Consider the following 24,013-nt stretch of genomic DNA (forward strand, 5'->3'; position numbering starts at 1 on the left):
AGCCCTGCCCCTTCAAGTCCCCGCCCGATGACTCGGGGGCGCGCGCGCGTGCCGGAGGGGGCGGGTGGGGAAGGATCAGCGGCGAGATCCCGAGGCTAGGATCGCGCACCCGCCCCCGCCCTGGCCTCCAGAGCCCACCCGGTCCGCCCGGCTCAGCCATGATTAAGGCGATCCTCATCTTCAACAACCACGGGAAGCCGCGGCTGTCCAAGTTTTACCAGCCTTACGTGAGTATCCCGCCGCCGCCGAAATGGGCAAGCGGGAGTCGTTGGCAGCTGGCAGCGCCCTCAGTGCGACTCCCTTAGGCGCGCCTCGGCCCTTCTCGCGCCCCAGCAGCCTAGCGCAGCGGGGCTGTCAGCCTCCGGGTGGGTGTGAACCAGGTGCCAACCTCCCATTGCGCTCCCAGTCCTCCGACGTGGCTTTGCCTAGGCGGCCTCTCCGCCAGTCGGTTGCCTGGGTGGTTTCCCGGCTGCGCGGTGGAGGCCCTGGAGACTTTCCGGTGCGGGGCCCTCCTGGGTCTGGGAGCCTCAGCCCACCTGCGCTGGCTAGCCTACCAGCGCTCTTGCTTTCCTGACACCAGCGACTTCTTTTAGCTTCTGAGGAAGACAGCGGAGGTAGTCGGTCTCGCAGCCCCACCTTCCTGACTCCCAGCCTTTCTTGGTGGATTTCTTTCTCTTCTCTTATGGACAGATGGGCTACTGTTGTTCACCGTAATCCTTTCATTGAGCAGGAACTTCAGCTTCCTGCCTTTTGATAATTGCACGCTTTGTACAATCTCTTGTATGTTGCGATACAGGATCGACTGCATGGTTTGACTTTCACGTGTCTCCTTATTAAAGAAAAAGATAAGTGGGGAACTAACATTTTTATTGGACTTTTTTCTTAGTGGCTGTAAATTATTTCCTTCTGCAATAACTGGAGACTTTTGTAGTCGATCAGGTATAACTGTGATTCTATACCTTAAAGTTATTATGATTTGGCATTTTTCTACGTAAGGGAATTTGTCCTAACTTATAGTTTCTTCTACCTATGAAGAATAGTAATATTTGTAAAATTATTTTAGAAGTAAATATTGTTTAAAAATGCAGGAGATCTTAAGGTGGTAAAGATAAGTAATTTAGTAATGGTTAATGGAGAATTATGTGCTCATCTGAGGCCAGATTCTCCATTAGGTAAAACACTGAAAGTTGGGCTATCAGTAGAGTTAATTTAGAGATATAACTATTGCATAGTATTTGGGGCATTTGCTTACAGTCATAAATGAACTTTCAATTAAATATTTAAATTGTGCCAAAGCTAACGCTTTTATGCAAATTATTCCCAGAGAGAAATCATTCCTGCCATTAAAAATTAAATGTGAAGATGTCACTTTGCCTAAAATGATAATTCAGTCGGTGAAGGTGTTAGCTGAAGTGAGAAATCTTGAGTTTATTCCTCATTTCCTTAAGTAGTTTAGGTTTTGCTAGTGATAAAGAATATTTTCTACTACTGTTTGGCTTGAGTTTGATGTAATTTAAATGCTGATCCTTTATTTAAGAGTTCTACATTCATTCATTAATCCAGGACAGAATTCTAGTTGATCCTTCTGGATGAAAAAAAAAAATGCCTTTAACTTTACATTGTTACCCATTTACCTAAAATATAGTATTAGCCTTTATTGAAGGAGCTTTCTCTTAACCATTTTGCTTGTGTCCTCCATTTGCAGTACAGAAAAGTATGGTCCAATAATGAAACAATTCAAAAATTTGCTTTTCCATGTCTACACTCAATAATTAGGCAATATTAAAAATAGGTTTCTTGCTTAATGCGTAATATCAGTATAACCATTCCTGTAGTTTAGAATTTAACCATCTACAGAAAAATGAATGCAATCTGGGAATCCAGGAATATTACTCTTGTTTAACAATGGAACAGAATACGTTTTACCTTTACTAGTAGGTAGCAGTGAAGGTTAATGTGGGAAGAGGCAATTCTAGCAGCAGGGGCAGCTCTGGTATCATTTTTGGCCATTGCATACGTGACAATGTTACTGGGGGCAGGGAGCTAAGCGGTGTATAAAGAAGAATCTAGTGGTCACTGGTCATGTAGAAGTAGGGATGCCAGGAAGTAGGGATGTAAACTAATTACATTTATGTAATTTACTACATAAATTACATTTATGTAATTAGTTTTATAAACTGGGTTTTGCCATTTGTATTTTTGTCATTCAGGAATAATGTAAGGTTATTTGCTTCCTTTACTAGACCATAAGCTATTTAGGGCAGAAATCTTTCTCATTCATTTATTTCAGTCAGTTTGTCAACAAATATTTATTTCATGCTTACTAGGTTCAGGCAGTGTTTTAAAATCTGCAGATGAGTCTTGGCTGGTGTGACTCAGGGGATTGGGTATCGGCCTGGGGGTCTGAAAGGTTCACCAGTTCAATTCCTAGTCAGGGCACATGCCTTGGTTTCAGGTCAGGTCTCTGGTTGGGGGCATGTTAGAGGCAACCTATCAGTGTATCACGTATTGATATTTCTCTCCTTCTCTTCCTCCCTCCCTTCCCCTCTCTCTAAAAATAAATAAATAACATCTTTTTTTTTGCATAAACACACTTATTTACTAACCAAAGGGTTGGTCCTAATTAAACTAACACTTGGAAATAGTTGCATGTAAAATGTTTGTGATGAAGATAACAGAACAGTAATGGGGAAACAAGCATGGAAAGATTTGCGTGTTGAACTGAGCTTGTTTATCCTCACAGCTAATTCCTGTCCAGAAGGATGATGGAATTTTCACTCAACTTTTTCATAGATCCAAGTACAGGTAACATAGTTCATGATGCATTCCACCACCATTTTCCCACCTTCCAATTTTCTTGTAATTGTGCTTTCCTTCCCATCCCACTCCTGATGTTGAACCAATGCAACCTCTTCAAAGTTGCAGATGGTCTTGAGTTTTTCTGCCATCACTTGTAGTTTCTTCGAACTTTTCTCCCAGGTTACATGAGAACTGTGTCGTTTTCAATGTACTCTCAGTTTTTACGGTGAGGTTTTCTTATTAAAAGTAATGGTACAGTCTCGTTTGGCCATGGCACCCATTTTCCGCAGAGCCATTCCAACTAGTTCCTTCATGTACTCATCGAAGCCTTTGCTCTCCACTAAGTGCCATCTTCCTACCCATTGCTGAATGCTGGCCATGGTAGGCATGGGAGGTGTGCAGGCAACCAGTAAAGAGAAGAGTCTTGTGTTAGGAGCTTGGCCAAATAAAATCTTTAAATAAATAAAATCTAAAGGTGAACAAACATAACTTCTGTTTTTTTCGGCGGGGAGGGAACACAAAGCTAATAAGTATAATAGAATATATAGTGTGTCAGGTAGTTATAAGTGCTGGGAAAAAAGCAGGGGAGCGTGATGGAGTGTAAGGATGATAATTTAAAATAAGATAGGTAAGTTCTATACTCTGGTTTCTCTTCAGATCGTATAAATCTATCGCCTTTTAAAGTAAGATAGGTAAATTCTCACTGAGAAGGTGACATTTGATCAGAGACTTGCAGGAGGTAGGAAGGCCCACCTAGCAGATATCTGGGGGCAGATCAGTCCAAGCAGAGAGAGCAGGAAATGCAATGCCCCTGAGGTGGCAATGCCTGTTTGAAGAACTTGCCCTAAATGTTAAGGAACACCAAGAAAACTGGCATGGCAAGAGCAGAATATGTAAGGGAAGAGCAGTTGAAAATGGGGTGTGTTTGTACAGGGCACAGGTGGCAAACAAAAGGCCTGCGGGCCGAATCTGGTCCTCTATCTTGTTTTATCCAGCCTGGCACCTTGTTTCTTCTACCTGGTGGCAATGCTGAGCTTTCACTTAACTGTTAAGGAGCAGTTATATTTATACAGTCCTCAAATTATATTTGGCCCTTTGAAGGCAGCCTCGAGGCTGATGTGGCCCTTGAAAATTTCAGCCCTGAGGCTGAAAATGAGTTTGACACCCCTAGTATAGGGCATTTGAGTTTATTTTATTCTCATTGCTTGAAATGTCCTTTCCTTCCATTGCCAAATTTCTAAATTCCACCCCTTGTTCCAGGCCTAACTCAGACATCACTTAATCATTCCCTGGAGCCTTTTATTTTGCTGAAAGACTCCTCTTGGTTCTTAGGAGTTTCATCTATATTAGAATATAATATTCTGTTTCACATCCTATATTATAATTCCTTTGGGGCATTCTATAGATTCCTTGAAGTAACGTATCAGGTTTAAGATTTATTTGTGTCACCACCAGCAATCAATATTGAGTCTTCAATATAGAGAACTCTCAATAAATCTGTGCTGATGTATTTATTGGAGTTTCCTAGTTTGGGATAAAGTTTGGAATAGAAGTGACCTAAATTCCCTTCCAATTCTTAAAATGTAGTCCTTCATTGACAGGAGGTTTTCAGAATCCATGCCTTTAGGATAAATGTAATGATAGAATAGCTATTACTTCAACTGTTTCTATTTTAAATGGAAAGAAATCTCTTAAGAACTATATATTCAATAAGATTGACAGTTTTGAGTTTAATTTATTAAGCAGTATTTAGAGGTATGGTTGGGTTAACTGTTTCATACTGAGGTTTGAGTTCAGTAATAATGGTTTAACACTAAGCAGTTTGAAAAGTGCGTAACCATTTGCCAACCAGCTTCCCCTACTGCATTGGATTTTCATTCATTATTTCAGCGTTACCCTTGACTAGTGCAGATTTCCATTTCTTTTGCTGTAATTAAGTTTTATATTTGATTGTGTCTCCAAGCTGCTATTAATGTGTGAGGCACATGAAATCACCACATATTTGGCTAAACTGAAGTTTTTGGTTCATTCTGCTAGAGTTTGACATTAAGAATTCAAGAGTATACTCAGAATAGATTCTCTTTTGTTTTTGCCTTCTATATCCTTGAACTATGTCTGCATAAGTTCAGATGTTTTTCTTGGTTTGTCTCTTTAAATTAATGCTTGACCACAGTGACTTGGCAGCAGTAAACTTTAGTCTTTTAATATTTGCCTAGCAATAGTTGTATATTACTATAATTGACTAATAAAACTAATATTTCTTAAACCAGATATATTTTTACCTAGTCATCAAACAAGAAAAAACCCTTGGGTTATGATTCCTGTATTATTAATAAACCTTAGTATATCCTTTGGTGAATCACTTTAATAAAGTAAAAAGTGTTTGTCTTTTATATGAATTATCTTAGTTGTTTCCACTGATTTAAAAGATTGTATATGTATCTTGTTGGAGAATTCACACACATATACAAACAGGGAAGTTTTCAAACTCTTACATACATGAGACTTGCCTCAATTTTCTTATACTTGTAAACTATATCCAATTATTTGTCAATGAAAATGCAAATCCTAGAAGGAACTCTAAGATTGTTCATTTATTTTTTGAATGTCTTTACATGACAGATATAAAATATTGAAAGTAAAACTTTGTTTTCCTTTTTAAAAAATCCTTAAGAAAGATGCATCCATGTTTGTTGATGTCTTTTTTAGTGACTGTTAGGACGATGTGGCAGATGGGATAGTTAAACTTATTTTTATGATCAAGATATAAGTGTCAGCAGTTCTAAGTATTAACTAAGGTGTTAATACATATTGTATTAACACATAATATTTAGGCTGTTTTGTTAAGAAGATAATTCCAAGTGATTTAGTTTCTTTTCACATTAGTTAAGATGCTATTAGATACATAATAGCATCTAACTATGCTATTACTACAGGGTTTTATGTAGCCTGAGTCTTTCACTTAAAAGGAACTGTTAGTACACATAATAGGAAGTGCAAGAGCAGTAGATAGATTTGAAAACTATTTGATTCAGCAAATCAATGACTTCATCCTAGATCCAATTTCTTTCTCTACCTGGCTTTTCACAAAGTTGATGTTCAAAGGCTGATTTCCTCCTTGAAATAAGCAGTAATCAATTCAATCCATAAGAGTAATCTGTTCTTCGAGTCCAAGAATATATCTTTCCCTTCGGTCTGATTAGTCCTACCCAGGGCCAATAATAGCTTACACTAATCAGGATCTACCCATGGAGCTGAGGATGAGGATGGAAACACGAATAAAATTGGTATTGTGGAAGAGAGGAGTAGGTAGATGTTGGGTAGGAAAGCAAGTTCCCACTATTCCCTCTGTATTAGCTCATGTTCTTTCTTTTGACTAGATACTAATTTTTTCTTCTCTGTAATTTTAGATTGCTTCTGAGATTGTTAATATCAGGAATAGTTCTTGAAAATATGTGATTCTGAATATGTCACACAAAAGATATTAGTTTGGGGTATTGTATCAAAGGATCATTGAAAATGTCCATTCTACTGTGATCATGGTTTTTGTACATGGTGTGCTTGAAGACTTGCTTTTAAAAAAATTTAAGTTTAACCTGTTAAAATTAAAGGAGGAAATAAAATATTCAACATTACAGTGATTCTTGGCTTTAGGAGAAGGGTTATAAATTGGGCCGTGTTACAGGTCGTTCCTCTGCCTTTCTAAGCAGACAAAGGCCTTCTTTAGAGCTATTTGTTTCTTTAGCAAAGTCATTGATTATTTAATTATTTATTGTTTTAATTTTTAAATGTGTTTCTTTTTTTGTGATTATGTGGAAAATATTTAAGTATTTAGATCCCTAACGTCACCCTTGATTTCATTATCCACAGATAACTATTAACGTATATTTGTATTTCTTCCAGTCTTTTTATATATCCTTTCAGAATGCCCCAGTGAAAAGTAAACACTTTTTAGACATTGATAACACAGAATGAATGCATCAAAGCTATTGGTGGATTTATTGAACATTTCTTTAAGATAATTAAATATGTTAATGTCTGGCTTCTATGTTAAATTGTTTAAAATACATTAATATATATTAATAGCTTTTAATAATTTGCACATATTTTTCTCTTTGCACATATTGTAGCTCTTTCTCTTTTACAAAATTGAACTCATATATAAACTGAGTGTATCAGGGCTCTTCCCTTTTCTGATTCTGATGTGAAATATTTGCTAAGTTTTGTTGGAAAATCAGAATTTATTCTTATCTTTAGCACTTGGAGTTGACTTTGTACTTGTGGGTTATGAATCTCTTAACTGTTGCTGATAAGCCAAGTTGACTCTGAGTTGTAGACCAGCTAGGGAAGCCAGACCCCTTTAAGAATATTGTTATATAAAACTCTCACATCTTTGCCCATTCTGTCCTTTCAGCTTTCCCCTTACCAAATCCTTTGTGCTGAAAGAAAATGAAAAACTTTCTTCACTGAATGATCAGGCAACTCAGAAAGCATGTTGCAGTGTAGGAAGAATAAAGGCCATAGTTAGCTAACAGGTATTTAGTTCTTAAGACTCTTAGGGGAGGAACTTCTAGACAGTCCCTTGAGAAATGGCCTTTTTGCATATTACCTGACCTGAGCATTACATTCTCTGTTCTCTGCCCATATTTTTCAACAAATATTTATTTTTGTATGACCCTGTTTTACAGGTCATATGGTTGGTAACATTGTGCTGAGTAATGTGAGTTTACATTCTAGTGACAGGAGACAGACAATAAGTTGTGTAAGATTCTGATTAGTCTGTGAAGAAAGGTGAAATAGTGTAAAGGGATATAGTGTGGGGGAGGGGCAATATTAGATAAGATAATCAGGGAAAGCCTCTTTGTGGACCTGACCTTTGAAAAGAGAATAGAGGAAAAGGTACAAGGAATAGGAAACATAATTGGTAGGTACAAAATAGAGAGGGGGAGATTGAGAATAGTATAGGAAATGTAGAAGCCAAAGAACTTATAAGTACAACCCATGGACATGAACTAAGGTGGGACAATGCTGGTGGAAGGGAGGTTGCAGGGTGGAGGGGAGTAAAGGGAGAAAAAAAATGGGACAACTGTAATAGCATAATCAATAAAATATTCTTTAAAAAAAAGTATTGAATGAAGTAAAGGAGTGTGTGAAAACACCTGAGGAAAGAATGTATTTGACAGAAATAGGTTCAGGATTCCTTATATGAAACCAAACATGGCCTGTTGAGAAAGAGTAAGAAGGCAAGCTGAGTGATTACAAGCAAGAGTGGCAAGAGATGGGGTTGGGGAGAAAGATAGGGCCAGATTGGACCTCCATGCAAATCTTGTAGCCCCTTCAAACCTTTCAGTCTGATTACATTATTCCCAACATGCTTTCTACAAGTATTTCTCCTTGAATCTTTCTTGTAATTTACACAAGTGAACAATGCCTCTGGCCTCTGTGGGAGAGGTAGGGATGCTCTCTCCTGCTCAGTTATTTTCTTTTCCACCCAGTTATCTTAGGCTGTTGGAGTGCTTAACCAATGAATAAAAGCAAAGTGAGTGCTGCAGTTCTCTGCAGCCTCTATACGAATTAGACCAATGATCAAGCTGGTTCCATTTCCTAAGATACCTGTGAAGTAATACAACTTGAGAAAAAAAAAAATTCTTTTTCTCAGACATCTCATAGCCTTAATTGTAGGGGTGCAAAGTTTATGTGAAGTCCACTAGACTACCTTTATTATTGGGCTGAGAAGCATTTACATCTTTCTTTCTTGGTTGAAGTCTGGTGTAATTACAAGAATCGCTAGCTGTCAGTCATTGTTCTCTTTGTTGTCCTGGAGTAAAGGGCTCTTTGTCAGTGTGCCAGATCCATTATTTCGATTCCTGTGTGCAAAGTGGGAAAGATCGCTAGTTCATCCCACTACCTAGATATCTTACTATTTCCTGTCATTAATATATCTTAGTGTGATTGTTTAAACTAATTTTTACAGTAATAAAATATACATAACAAAATTTATCATTTTAACTGTACAGTCCTGTGGCAGTAAGTACACTCACATTGTGTACAGCATCACATCATTCATCTCCAGAACTTTTTCATCTCCCCCAAACAAAAATTTGGAAGATTATGTATCTAAGGGAACTGTAGGACATTCCAGAGATTATTCTCAGTTACTCTTTGTATTTCCTCAGACTGAATTGCTTCTTTTATTTTTATTTTCAAAGACTCTAGTGTTTAAATTATGTGAGCTTTATTTGGGAATGAACTTCCTAATTTTAAAATATAATATCTTTCAATATTCTTTCTGAGAATATATCTATAAGGAGACTTTTTAAGGAAAAAGTATTGTGATGAAACTGGCCTCAGCTTTTGTAAAAAGAATTATCTAACCTTAAAAATATCCTTATTAAGATATAATTCACATACTATACAATTTGCCCACTGAAAGTGTATAATTCAATAGTTTTTATTGTTTTCCCCATTATGCAGCCATTACCATAATTCTGCTATGACATTCATGTGAATTTATCTGAACTTTTTATGTGAACATTTGTTTTCATTTTTCTTGGGTGTGTATCTAGAAGTGAAATTGCTAGGTTATATGGTAACTCTGTGCTTACTTGTTTGAAGATCACGCTGTTTTCCGAAGTGACTGTACCATTTTATATTGCCATCTGCTATGTATGAAGGTTTTGATTTCTCCATATTCTCATTAACTTTTGCTATGGTCTGTCTTTTTTTATTCTAGTCATCCTGATGGATGTCAGGTAACATGCCATTGTGAATTTGATTTGTATTTTCTTAGTGACAGATAATTTTGATCATCTTTTCAAGTGATTATTGGCTATTTACATATCTTTAAAGAAAAATCTGTTAGAATCTTTGCCCATTTTTAAGTTGTGTTTTTGTCTTTTTATTATTGAACTATGAGAGTTCTGTATATATTATGGATGCAAATTCCATATCAGTATCATGATTTGCAAATATTTTCTATTATATGGGTTGTTTTCACTTTCCTGTTGATGTCATTTGCAGCACAAAGATTTCAAATTTTGATGTCATCAAGTTTTTCAGTTTTTTATTTGATTTTGCTTTTTGGTGTAGTTATATCTAAGAAAGCTTTGTCTAATCCAGGGTCATAAAGATTAATAACTATTAGTTTTAGTTCTTATATTTATGTCTAAGATCCATTTTGAGTTCTTTTATGTATGGTATGAGGTAGGGATCTAACTTAATTTTTTTGTACATGGATATCCAGTTTTCCCAGCACCATTTGTTGAAGAGACTATTCTTTCCCCATTGAATTGTCTTGAAACTTTAACTCCAACTTTTTAACCTAAATTTTACCTTGTTTTTGAGGTCTCAGCCCTTTTCGTTTGCTACCATGACTCAGTGTCTCTCTTTAAGTATTCAAACACAATATATCATCATCTCAGCTATTTTTTATTTAAATTCAGTAATAGGGTCTTGCCCCTGATACTGGAAAACATCTTAGTATTGGAGATGGTAGTTTTAGAATGATAATAGCTTTCATTTATTGAGTGCCTTCTTTGTTGTGCTGAGCATTTCAAATACATTTTTTACACTCTAAGGGGAAATAGCATAGTGCTCTTTAAAGATATTTAATGAAAGTGCTAATACAGTTTCTGTTGTAGATGCCTTCTTCCCTCCTTGTTTGGAATATAAAGCTAGTCGCATTCTGATCACCTGCTTATGCACTCATGCTGAAGTGAGGCCTAGGCACAAACACAGAGTTTCTAGCAGCACTTACTACTTGGGAGATGCCTGCACCCCACAAAAAAAAAAATCACACTCGTGAATTTTTTTTTTCTTGCTGGGGCCTTCTCTTTTTTCTGATTCCTAATTGTTGGAGTGCTTTGTAGCTTAGTCTTTAGACTTCACTACATTTTAATGCAAAGAACTTTTTAGTGCAAAGAACTAATTATTTCCCATATGCTCCTTATTTTCCTGATTTTATTCTTTTGCTCAAATTTTTTTCTGCCTCCAATGTGCAATTTTAACTTGTCTATTGCCTGCATTTTTTAATTCTGTCAATACCTATTTTTTTAATTCTCATCTGAGGACATGTTCATTGAGTTTTAGAAAGAGAGGAAGTAGGGTGGGGGAGAAAGGAAGGGAGGGAGAGACAGGAACATCTATGTGAGAGAGAAACATCACTCGGTTGCCTCCAGTAAGCACCCTAATTGAGGATCGAACCTACAACCTACGTGTGTGCTCTGATGGGGAATCAAACCCAAAACCTTTGGTGCATGGGACGATACTCTGATCAACTGAGCCACCTGGTCAGAAATCTACCTATTCTTTATGGACCTTCCTAAATGTCTGTCACTTTTCTTCGAAGATGATAATCTTGCTGTGAAAGTCATTATTCCTCTTTACTATTTATACTATTATGTATTATTTGTACTATTCATATATCACGGATTGTCCTCTAATTTTGATTATAGAGATATCTATTTCTTTGTTTTTAAATATATTTTATTGATTATGCTATTACAGTTGTCCTAATTTTTCTCCCCTTTATTTCCCTGTGCCCTGTACCCACCCTCCCATCAGCATTCCCCCACCTTAGTTCATGTCCATGGATCATACATATAAGTTCTTTGATTTCTCCATTTCTCATATTATTCTTAACTCCCCCCATGTATTTTGTATCTACCATTTATGCTTCTTATTCCTTGTACATTTTTCCCCATTCTCCCCAATCTCCCACTACCTCCCCACTGATAACCTTCCATGTGATCTCCATTTCTGTAATTCTGTTCCTGTTCTATTTGTTTGCTTAGTTTGTTTTTGTTTTTTAGGTTTAATTGCTGATAGTTGTGAGTTTGTTGTCATTTTACTGTTTGTATCTTTGATCTTCTATTTCTTTGATAAGTCCCTTCAACTTTTCATATAATAAGGGCTTGGTGATAATGACCTCCTTTAACTTGACTTTATCTGGGAAGCACTTTATTTGCCCTTCCATTCTAAATGATAGCTTTGCTGTATAGAGTAATCTTGGATGTAGGTCCTTGCCCTTCAAGACTTCGAATACTTCTTTCCAGCCCCTTCTTGCCTACAGGGTTTCTTTTGAGAAATCAGCTGATTGTCTTATGGGCACTCCTTTGTAGGTAACTGTCTCCTTTTCTCTTGCTGTTTTTAAGATTTTCTCCTTCTCTTTCATCTTGGGTAATGGAATTATGATGTGCCTTCGTGTGTGCTTCCTTGGGTCCAACTTCTTTGGGACTCTCTGAGCTTCCTGGACTTCCTGGAAGTCTATTTCCTTTGCCAGATTGGGGCAGTTCTCCGTCATTATGTTTTCAAATAAGTTTTCAATGTCTTGCTCTTGCTCTTCTCCTTCTGGCACCTTTATGATTCAGATGTTGGAACATTTAAAGTCATCCCAGAGGTTCCTAAGCCTCTCCTCATTTTTTTTGAATTCCTGTTTCTTCATTCTGTTCTTGTTGAATGTTTATTTCTTCCTTCTCCTCCAAATCGTTGATTTGAGTCCCTGTTTCCTTCTTGTCACTGTTGGTTCCTTGTACATGTTTCTTTATTTCACTTTTCATTGCCTTCACTTTTTCCTCCATTTGGTGACCATATTCAACTATTTCTGTGAGCATCCTGATTACCAGTGTTTTGAACTTTGCATGTGATAGGTTGGCTATGTCTTCATCACTTAGTTCTATTTTTGGAGTTTTGATCTGTTCTTTCGTTTGGGCCATATTTCTTTGTCTCTGTGCACCTGTTACATTGTAAGGGGCAGAGCCTTAGGTATTCGCCAGGGTGGGGCAACTGACTTTGCTGCATTGTGGTGCTGTCTGTGGGGGAGGGGTCCAAGAGGGAACAATGCCGCTTGCTTGGCTCTCACCTGGCTCGGTTACTTCTCCTGCTACCCACAAACAAATTGTGTCCTTCTGGTGATGATTCCCGGTACATGGGCTTGTGTACATTCTAGGGCCCTGTGGGTCTCTCCAACAAACTCTCTTGTGAGGCTGTGAGTTTCTGCTGCCACCTCAACCCCCACTGGTTTTTACAGCCAGAGGTTTTGAGGCTTTATTTCCACGGTGCTGGAAGACTGTGTTGCACAGTCTATCTTGCTCCCCAGTTGTTCCTCCCAGTTTATCTGCATGCAGATGTGGGACCACCTGGTCCACCAGCCACCATCTTGCCCTCCCCAGTCCTCCAGCTGCCGTCTTGCCCTGAGTCCTCTTCACCCTGGCTGCCTGTATCCACCCTTCCTACCAGTCTGGATATAGGTTTCTTTTTTAACTCCTTGGTTGTCAGACTTTCATACAGTTTGACTTTCTGCAGTTCTGGTTATTTTTGTTTTTAAATTTGTTTTTGCCCTTTCAGTTTTTCAAGGAAGCAAAGTATATCTACCTATGCCTCCATCTTAGCTGGGAGTCAAAACAGATTTATTTCTTTTTTGGAATATTAAAAAAACAAGATATAAAACACTAAATAAAGGTTTAAAGTAGTTTTATTCATATTTCTTGTGTGAAGCTCTGAGAAAAGATATGTTTCTTTTTCATCTTGGTAATACTCAATATTCTAACATCTAGTGGAGTGAATGAATACATTTAGGAAAAATTCTTTGAATGTATGTGGGAAGGCGGGCTAAGGATAATGGTATATTTACTATTTGATTAAGAGGGAAATTTTGGTTTTAAAGATGACTTTTATGACATACATAAGGACAGGAAAGGAATGTAAGAAAAGTAGAAGTTTTACTAGTGAGTTACTGAATTTTTACAATTTGTTTTTCATTAATGCATTAAGAAATATTTATGCCATTTGTAACTCTAGTTGTCTTTAGACTAATGTAATTTAGGAGTCATTTCATTAGGAGACTAATGAAATGTACCTCTTGACTTCAATGGTGAAACTATAGTGTTAGGAATCTGATCAGACTACATTTTGATCTTTAGTTTTGAAGGTATTGCTCCATGCCTTTTAGTTTCCAGTATTGCTTATCAAAAACCTGTAACAATTCTGATAACTCTTTGAGTATGATCTGTTTCACTGTCCAGAAAGTATATAGATTCTTGTTTGTAGTTTCTAAAGTTTCACGGATCCTTGCTATGAATCAGTTTTCATTCATTGTGATAGTTACTAGGTGGGCACTTTTATTCTGAAAACTCTTGTCCTCTCTGGTTGAAAACTTCTCAGTTTCTGTGTTCTCTTTTTGAATCTTCTATTTGGAATTTCTCTGGATTGTTCTGCTTTCTTACCCTTTCTCTTCTGTTTTCTGTCTTTTTGCCCTTGACTCTATTTTTGGGATAATTTTCTCAACTTTATATTTCAGTTTTTCTCATGTGTCTTAAAATTTATCCTTATATTTTAATTTCCATGAGTTCCCTTTTAATCTCCAAATGCTACTCTTTTCTAATATTCCTTTCTTGTTTCATAGTTGCATTATTTTTTTACCTCTCTGATATTAATGGTATGAATTTTAAAATTTTCTTCTCCCTACTTATTTTGTTTCCTCTGAGTTGCTTTCCCCCCATTTCATCTTTAGCTTTTATGTTAAATGTCCAGTGTCCTTGGTTGACTGCTCCTGTCTAAGGCTAGGATACTAAAAACTAACTGGAAGCTTTGCATCTGTGATTAGAGGTTGTCTATATGAGCTTTACTTGAGATGATCAGGCAATTTAGATAATTTAAGAATTACAATTGGTATAACAACAATCTCCCAAATCTTAGTGGCTTAACACAATGAAAGTTTATTACTCACTCATATAAAGTCTAATTTTGGTGGCCTTGATCAGCTAGAACCTTCTATGTGGGCATTTTTTTGTCATTCTTGATAAGGGATTAAAGGAACTTCTGCATCTAACTAACATGAAAGATTGAGCAGGAATTTTTATGGATGAGGCTTAGATGGTACACATATTTTTAACAACTGGCTTACCGGGGAGAAAACTCTAATTTGTAGTGTTTGCTACAATGACAGCCAGTTTCAGGTTAACAACATTGATGGCCATGATGGCTTGGAATGCACAATTGGCTTTCAGCTCTGGAATACCACTGCATCCACCAACCACATTCCATTGGCCAGAAATGAGTTGAATGGCTTCCCCTAAATTCAAGGGAGAATGGAAAATATTATTGAATTGTGTGTCTGGTAGGTAAAGCAACTAGATTTTGGTGAACAAATAACACACAGTTTCTGCCGTAGTTGGAACCTTCAGTGGCATTTAGATCTAAGTAGAGTTCCCAGGAGAAGTGTGTTCCAGGCTCTTGCCTGGAGGACAAAGAAGACCTGGCTATAGGAACTTTGGAAGCTGATTAAAGAAAAGGGCTAGGGATTGCAGCATCTCACATGTGTACATTTTTTCACCCCACTCTCCACAATGTTTTCAGTATGGTCCTTGTGTTTGGTTTCTACTGCCACTCTACCAAATGGCCACAAACTTAGTAGCTTAAAACAATGCAAACTTAATCACAGTTCTGTGATTTAGAAGTCTAACATGGGTTTTACTGGGCTAAAATAAAAATATCAGCAGAACAGCTTATCTTTCTGGAGGCTGTGGGAGAGAATCCATCTCCTTGCCTTTTCCAGCTCTTGGAGGCCACCTGTAGTCCTTGGCTTATGATCCCCTTTCTCTTTCTCATAGTCAGCTGCATAACATTTCTCTGATGACTTCTCTGGTCACATCTCCCTCTGACCACAGCCCAGGAAAGATTTCTTGATTTTAAAGAGTCATGTGATTAGATTAGGCCCATTTAGATAATATGGGGTAATCTTCCCATTTCAAGGTCATTAATTTAATCATATCTACAAAGTCCCTTACTCTTGTAAGAGAATGTATATTCACTGGTTCCAGGGAGCAGGATATTGTCATCTTCGGTGGGTCATTATTCTGTCTACCATATAGTCCTTGCTGTCCAAAGACCCTGTTTTCTCTACTCCTGGGAATAAGTCTACAGACTTTTATTGGGGATGGTAAAGGGAATTAAGTGGTCTTTCTGCTTCAACAGCCCTCCTTATTTTATATTCTTCCCTATATCTTCACTTCCAAAAGTACCTAAAAGCACCAATTCCTGAGTCTTTGCCTGTTTGTAATACAAATTGGGTCACTTCTTGGGTGTCCTGGTCACCAATTTAGGGTTACATTTTCTGAGGTTAACTTAATACTCTACCACTCATTCAGCCATTTGCCAAATTTTGTTGCCCTTGTTGTCCTTTCCTACTTTCCTCTCCTTGTGGGTTTATGTCTTTAAAAAAAGAAGAAAACCAACCCTTTATTGTCATTTTTAGCTGAGTAAGAAGGCAACAAAAGTAGATGTATCTTTAATCTACCATCTTATTTAGAACAGGGCTTAATACTTTTAACTACTATACTATATTGTCTTTACTTCATTTCATCTTTTTATGTATACGTGGAAAATAACCTAGATATTCAGTAAGATAAAGGAATGTGGATTCCATCATTTAGATTACACATTTATTTATTCAGTACCCTTTTATTGGCTGCTCTATGCCAGCCAACAAGAGAATTTCAGATTCAAAGAATACCTGAAGGAGCTCAGAGTCTAGTAGAATTCAGATATCTACAAAGGAAATTTGAACACTTTGTTATAAATGTATAACAGGAATAGAAACAGTATCAAGGAATCACTGAAGAAGGAGGAACTAATTTTTCCTGGGAAAATGTAAAAAAAGACTTCACAGAAGTTATGTTTGAGTGGAGTCTTTTATTATTATTATTATATTTTATTTAGTTATTTTTAGAGAGAGGGGAGGGGAAGGAGAAAGAGAGGGAGAGAAACATCAATGTGTGGTTGCCTCTGGCACACCCCTTGCTGGGGACCTGGCCTGCAACCCAGGCATGTGTCCTGACTAGGAATCGAACAGCACTTTGGTTCACAGGCCCACATTCAATCCCCTGAGCTACATCAGTCAGGACTTAAGCTGAGTCTTAAAAGGATGTTGTTAGAGAATGGGGTAAGGAATGGGAAAATATAAAGGGAGTGAATGGTGAAAAGTTCAATGTTGCTGGAGCAGATTGTATAGGAAAGAAATAGGTGATGAAATTTGAGACTTAGGTCTGAGTTAAATTTTGGAGGGAGTTTTACGGCAGGGTAGGGAGTTTGGATTTTATTTTAGATCAGATGGAAACCATTTGAAGGGCTTTAAGAAGGGAAGAAACAAATACTATTTTTTAAGCAAGTAATTCTGGTGATGTGTGGGATGGAGTAGAGAGACAGGTGGCAAAGTAAACATTTGGGTGGTTCTTAAATATTCTGAGTAAGAATCTGAGTTGAGATAATGTCTCTGAATCCAGCTTTACTGTTGCTGAAATAAAATTAATAGGACTTTCACTGACTGAACAGACATGGGAAGTGAAAGAAAAGAAACCATCAAGAATTTTGGCTTAAGAGTCTGTGGAATGATGCTATTATTAACTAACATTAGAATATAGTAAGAAAAATAAGTTTTAGAAAAAAACGTAATGTTTTTAATCTTCAGCATTTAAGTTTTAATTTAAATTTATGAGTTGCAAGTAGAGATACAACTGTTCAGAAAGTATCCAGCCACACAATATGAAAAATAGAGACATTTATTGAAAAAGATATCAGCTACAAGGAACATTGTACATAGGACAATGATGCCTCAGTCCCCTTCAAAATAGGCACCTTGGGACTGTACACAGTCCTTCCATTTGCCATCAGCTGCCCCATCATATTTTCTTGAATCTTATGAACAGTTTGAAATCTCTTCCTTTTCAAAGATGATTTTAGTTTTGGGGAAAGCCAGAAGTCACAGGGCTTCAAATCTGGCCTGTTGCAGGGCTGAGTCATCTGGATGATTTGATGTTTTGTCAAAAAACTATGAGACATGATGCATGAGCAGGTGCATTGCCAGTCACCAGTTGCCCATAGCTGCAGCCCTCTGAATCATCAGAATACTTTCCAGGGAGGAATGTTCAAGCCTAATGCAACATTTGTTGCAGATTTGTTGCTCTACTAGCTCAGTCATTTTGAATGTGATATCCACATAGTACATGTGCTCACTCAACAGCATCTACCACCTCCACTTAGTAGTACAGTGAAGGTTTCATTTTTCAAGCATGCACATTCCAGTTCACTCTTTTTGACTGTCAGTTGATACTGATGTCCTGAAAACCATTCTTGTTATATTAACAATAGTTGGACTTTTTCCAGGCTGACCTCATATATACTTGGAAGCTGGAAATATCTATCCCAACTCAGAAAAGAAGGCAGCCTTCTTTTAGGCACTAGACACATGGGGGATTTGAAGATTAGGAAGATAACGTGGTTGAAACCACAAGAGTAGGTACGGTCATTCAAGGAGCACTGTTTATCTCTAGATGAAGACTAGAAGGAAGTGATAGAAGCAATAAAGCAAACAAGAGAGAAAAGGGCAACTGTTTTTTTCCCACTTCCCCCTTATTTCTTTTCAATTTTTAAGTGAAATATTGATTAGATACAAAAGAATATTTATATATTAAATATCTATAAAATACAATAAATAATGCCCTGACTGCTGTGTGTTCACCACCCGTTTTAAGAAAAATTAGCAATATCTTTGAAGTCTTTCTGTATCTCTCTTGTTTTCACAGTTTCCTCTCTATAACCACAATTTTGAATGAATGAATGAATGAATGTATGTATGAATGTATGTATGTATTTATTTTTAGAGAGGGGAAATGGGGGAGAAAGAGAAGGAGAGAAAGACATTAGTGTGTGGTTGCATCTCGCACACCTGCTACTGGGGACCTGGCCCACAGCACAAATAAATGCCCTAGACTGGCAATCAAACTAGCGACCCCTTGGTTCGCAGGCTGGCACTCAGTTCCCTGAGCCACATCAGCCAAGGCTACCATTTTTAATTTTTAATATCATTTTTATTTTTGTGCTGCCATATATTTTCTTACACAATTATTTAGTTTTGCATGTTTTTGAACGTAAAAAATAGAGTGATCTTTACAGTCTTCTATGACTTAATTTTTTTATTTTTTTAATTTATTTTTTAATGTTTTATTACTTATTGTTGTCCCAGTTTTTCCCCTTTTGTCCCCCTCCACCCAGCCCACCTCTTACATCCGTGGTCAATCCTCATACTGTTGTCCATGTCCATGGGTCCTTCATATATGTTCTTTGACTCATCGCTTCACCTTCTTTCAAACAGTTTCTACCTCTTTTCTCCCCTCTTACAGCTGTCAGTCTATTCCATGATTCTGTGCCTCTGGTTCTTTTTTGCTTATTAGTTTATTTTGTTCATTAGATTCCTCTTATAAGTAAGACCATATGGTATTTGTCTTTCACCAGCTGGCTTATTTCACTTAGCATAATAGTCTCCAGTTCCATCCATCCTGTCACAGAAGGTAGTATTTCTTGTTTCTTTCTGCTACACAGCATTCCATTTGTAGATGTATGAGAGTGTTTTAATCCACTTAATCTGATGGGCATTTAGGATGTTTCAGAATCCTTGCTATTATAAATAGCACTATGAACATAGGGATGCATAAATTCTTTTCAGTTGATGTTTCAGGATTCTTAGGGTATATTCCCAGCATTCTGTGATTTAATTTTTAAAACACTCATCATTCTAAGATCACCATTGGCATTACATCTATTGTAGTCATTATTTTTTCATTGCTGTGTAATATTCCATACATGAATAAACCACAGTTTATTTATGCATTCTAAGATTAAATGAAATTTACATTGTAGTTTTCCTTGGTGCTACAAACAGTGCTGCTATAAGCAGTCTTGCAAACATCTTTTTAGATTTCTCTAGGGCATAATATTTGAATAGCATTGTCAACTATTTTACTGGCATGTTCAGCTTTACTAGGTAATGCTGGTTCTGTTTTCAGAAGTGGTTGTTCCAATGTACTGTTCTAGTATTATATAAGTGCTTTATTGTTCTACTCTTGACAATACTTGATATTATTACATGTTTTTATATGTCTTCATCAATAGTATATGGGCACATAATGTTGTGATTGTAGTTTTAATTAGCAGAGGATTTTCCCTCTTTTTTCTTCTGTTCCTTGAGAACATAAATATCTTTCATAGTTTATTCAGCATTTTGGTTTCCATTTTCTGATAACATACAGAGGTGAGTAAGATGGATGGACTCTTAACCTCAATTTGCATTTAGTTAAGCATTCTTAATTGGAAGCTCCAGACTTTATTCCATATAGATTGGCTATGTGAATTAATTCTACCTTTACTTCTCTGTTTCATTTTACTTATTTGTAAGTCAGGGGGCTTTGACTAATTAATTTATTATGTCCCTTTTACTAGTGTCTATAATTCATCTGTCTAATATGTTCTTGTTGGTCTTGAAACTTAGAAATAAGTTATATTGTAGTGGTACACTATAAAACATTGATTTTTTTTGTTTCTCATAAGAAAATATTGGGTTTTGTTTCTGTAAGATGTGATATGTCAGTTCTACAAGGAGCTCTCAGATGAATTTTTCAGGCAGATATCACTAATTTTATTTAAAAATTTTTTTAAAGTAATTTTTTATTTTTCAATCAGACTTGACATACAATATTATATTAGTTTAAGGTGTACAACATAGTGACTAGATATTTATATAACTTATGAAGTGGTCACCCTATAAATCTAGTACCCATCTGATGTCATACATAGTTATTACAGTATTATTGACTGTATTCCCTATGCAATACTTTACATCTCCATGACTGTTTTGTACTATGATTTGTACTTCTGAATCCCTTCCCCTTTTTCACCCATCCCCCTAACTTCCCTCCCACCTGGCAACCATCAAAATTTTCTCTGTATCTATGAATTTATTTCTGTTTCGTTTGTTCATTTATTTTGTTTTTTAAATTTCACTTATAAGTGAAATAATATGGTATTTTGCTTTCTGTGCCTGACTTATTTTATTTAACATAATACCCTCTGGGTCCAACCATGTTGTTACAGGTGGCAAAATTTCATTCTTTTTTATGGCCAAGTAATATTCCGTTGTATGTATATACTACTTCTTTATCCATTCATCTGTTGATGAACACTTAAGCTGCTTCCATATATTGGCTATTATAAATAATGCTGCAGTGAACCTATGGATTTATATGTCTATTTGAATGAATGTTTTGGATTTTTTCAGATAAATACCCAGAAGTGAAATTGCTGGGTCTTTGTCTCATGTTATAGCCTTTGTTTTAAAGTCTATTTTATCTGGTGTAAGTATTGCTCCCCCATCTTTTTCTTTAATTTCCATTTTCAGGAAATACCTTTTTCCCTCTCTTGACTTTCAGTCTGTGTGTGTCTACCCATCTGATGTGAGTCCCTTGTAACCAGCATATGTAAGGGTCTTAGTTTCTTATTCATTCAGCCACCACTTGTCTTTTGATTGGAGCATTTAATCCATTTACATTTAAAGTAATAGTTGATAGATATGTAGTTGTTGCCATTTTATTATTCATCATTTTGATTTTTTCTTTCTTTTTAAGGAAGCCTCTCCAACTTTTCTTGTAATACTGGTTTGGTAGTGATGAATTCCTTCAGCTTTTTCTTGTCTGGGAAGCCCTTTATTTCTCCTTCAATTTAAATGATAGCCTTGCTGGGTAAACTAGCCTTGGTTGTAGGTCCTCGCTTTTTCTTCACCTTGAATATTTCATGCTAATCCCTTCTGGCCTGAAATGTTTCTATTGAGAAATCGGATGACAGTTTTATGTGAGCTCCCTTGTGGGTAACTACCTGCTTTTTCTCTTGTAGCTTTTAGGATTCTCTCCTTGTCTTTTAAGTTTTGTCATTTTAATTAGGATGTGTCTTGGTGTAGGCCTCTTTGGGTCCATCTTGTTTGGGACTGTTTGTACAAACAAGACTTGTGTGTTTTTCTTTCCCAGATTAGGGAAGTTTTCAGTCATTGTTTCTTCAAACAGGTTTTTGATCCCTTGCTCCCTCTCTTCTCCTGGTATTCCTGTGATTCAGATGTTGTTACGTGTCCCAAAGGTTTCTTAAGCTCTCCTCAGTTTTTTTAATTCTTTTTTCTTTTTGCTGCTCTGCTTGGGTGTTTTTTCTTTACCTTGTCTTCTGAATCACTGATTCAGTCCTCTGCTTCATCTAACCTATTGTTCATTCCTTCCAGTGTATTATTTATTTTAGGTATTGCGTTGTATATTCTGACTGACCCTTTTATGGGTCAGTAGTCTTTTATGGTTATGTAGTCTTTTTTTTCATGCTTTTCAGTATCCTTAAAATCATTACTCTAAACTCTATATCTGGAAAATTACTCGCGTTCATTTCATTTAGTTCTTCTGGAGAATTTTCTTGTTTTTATGTTGGGACCTATTTCTTTCCATTTTGGCTGCTTCTTTGTATTTGTTTCTGTGTTTTAGGTAGTTCTGCAAAGACTCTAGGACAGACTTATGTGAGATGCTGCTCATGACTGGCCCTGAGCAACCTATTTGGAGCTATCAGTGATGCACAGGTTGTGGCTCCCTTTGCTAGGTCTGGTTGTATCCAGAAAGAGCCAGGCTGTGCACTAAGCCCGGCTTTTACCAGGGCAGTTTCCCAGGGAGGGTCAGCTAAAGTCTCAGAGCTCCCAGAGATCTGCCTTCACTGTTAGGTTTAATCACTAATATAGCCTCCATCTATACTCAGCAGCCTGGCTTAAGCTCCACAGGGTGGAGCCACTGCTCCTCCTCAGGCTGATGCCACATGGAGGGATTGCTCTGCCCAAGAAAGATGGCTCCTGCAGTATGTGGAATAACTCAGTATAGGAATCCTGGTAGCTGATTTTTCAGCTCTCTCCCCAGAACCACCAGCCCCAGACTCTTCTCATGAGTCTCTAGGCCACTCTGCCTTTCCTCTATTAGAGCCCAGCAGTAAGTGGCTGCAAATGAAGTTTTGTGCATTGGTCCTTTAAGAGGCTCTCTACATCTCTGACAGACAGAAACCCTGCTGCTTTTACAGCTGGGTGTTATTTGGGTTCCTTTCCTGGTTCTGGTGCTCTAGACCAGGGGGCCTAACTTGGGATTTAGACCTCACTTCTCAGGGGGAATCCCCTTGACCACTTAATGTACCTCTCGAACTTCAGTTGCCGTCTATGGGAATTCAGCCCTCTCACGCCTCCATACTGTCTACCAGTCGTGTTGTGGTTAAGTGGTTTCTTCCGTATGTCATTGGTTATGAGGCTTCTCTCCAGCTAGTGTTCAGTTAGTTGTTCAGAATGATTTTTCTTTAATTGTAATTCCAGTTTGGTCCTAGAAGGTTATTATAGCTTCCCCTTACTCCTCCACCATCTTGGGTCTCTTTTGCTGCTGTTTAGAGACTCTCTTTGTCTTTAGCCTTGGGCATTTTAATTACAATGTGTCTTGTTATAGACCTTCAAGTTTCTCTTGTTTAGGACTCTGAGCTTGCTGGGCTTATATGTCTATTTCCTTTGCCAGGTTAGGGAAGTTTTTAGTTCTTCAAATAGGTTTTTATTCCCTTTTTCCCTTCTTTTCCTTCTGGTACTCCTATGATGTGAATCATGTTGTGCTTGAAGTTGTCCCAGAGGCCCCTGAAATGATACTCATATTTCTGAGTACTTTTTTCTTTTTGCTGTTTTGATTGCGTGTTCTCTGCTACCTTATCTTCCAAATTGCTGATTCAATCATATGTTTCATCTAATCTGATTTGGATTGCTTCTGATTATTCTTCATTTCAGTTATTGGTCACTTCTGACTGCTTCTTTTTATGTTTCCTTTCTCTTTGTTGACGTTCTCACTGAGATAATGGAGCATCCTTATAACTAGAGGTTTGAACACTGTATCTGGTAGATTGCTTTTCTCCATTTTGTTTAGCTCTCTTTCTGGAGCATGATCGTTGTTTCATTTGGAACATATTTCTTTGTCTGCTCATTTTGGCCGCCTCCTTGTGTTTGTTTCTATATATTAGGTAGGGTTGCTATGTCTCCTGGTCTTGGTAGAGTGGCCTTTGGAATAGATGTTGTGGGGGATTCAGTGCTGCAGTCTCCATGGTATAGAACCAGGTATGGAACTTGAGCCAGGTACTCCAGGAGTATCCCTTGTGTGGGTTGTACATGCCCTCCTGTTGTAGTTGAGCCTTAATTACAGTTGGCATGTCATTTGGAGGGATTGACCCTCATGCTGATTGGTCATGAGAACTGGCTATGACTATAGCTGAAGAGCTGTTTGTGCAGCGGTTGACCCTACAGACCAGGACTGGTGCCTGCTGAGTCTTCACTTAAGAGTATGTCATTTGTGGA

At 37.3% G+C, this 24,013-nt stretch overlaps 1 protein-coding gene and 1 pseudogene across 2 annotated transcripts in view; one reads left to right on the plus strand and one right to left on the minus strand.

The window, feature by feature from the left end:
- Positions 1–27: 27 nt before the first annotated feature.
- Positions 28–24,013, plus strand: part of AP3S1 (adaptor related protein complex 3 subunit sigma 1) — a 75,086-nt gene continuing 51,100 nt past the window's right edge. For both annotated transcript variants that reach the window (XM_045837880.1, XM_045837881.1), the window contains exon 1: positions 28–227. In XM_045837880.1, the coding sequence (XP_045693836.1) occupies positions 159–227 (69 nt within the window). In that variant the 5' untranslated portion in view covers positions 28–158. The remainder of the gene's footprint in view (positions 228–24,013) is intronic.
- LOC123818025 lies at positions 2,775–3,179 on the minus strand (annotated as a pseudogene).

The sequence above is a fragment of the Phyllostomus hastatus genome, unplaced genomic scaffold, assembly GCF_019186645.2.
Source record: "Phyllostomus hastatus isolate PE091 unplaced genomic scaffold, TTU_PhHast_1.1 phas_contig_254, whole genome shotgun sequence".
In the NCBI taxonomy this organism is placed as follows: Eukaryota; Metazoa; Chordata; class Mammalia; order Chiroptera; family Phyllostomidae; genus Phyllostomus; species Phyllostomus hastatus.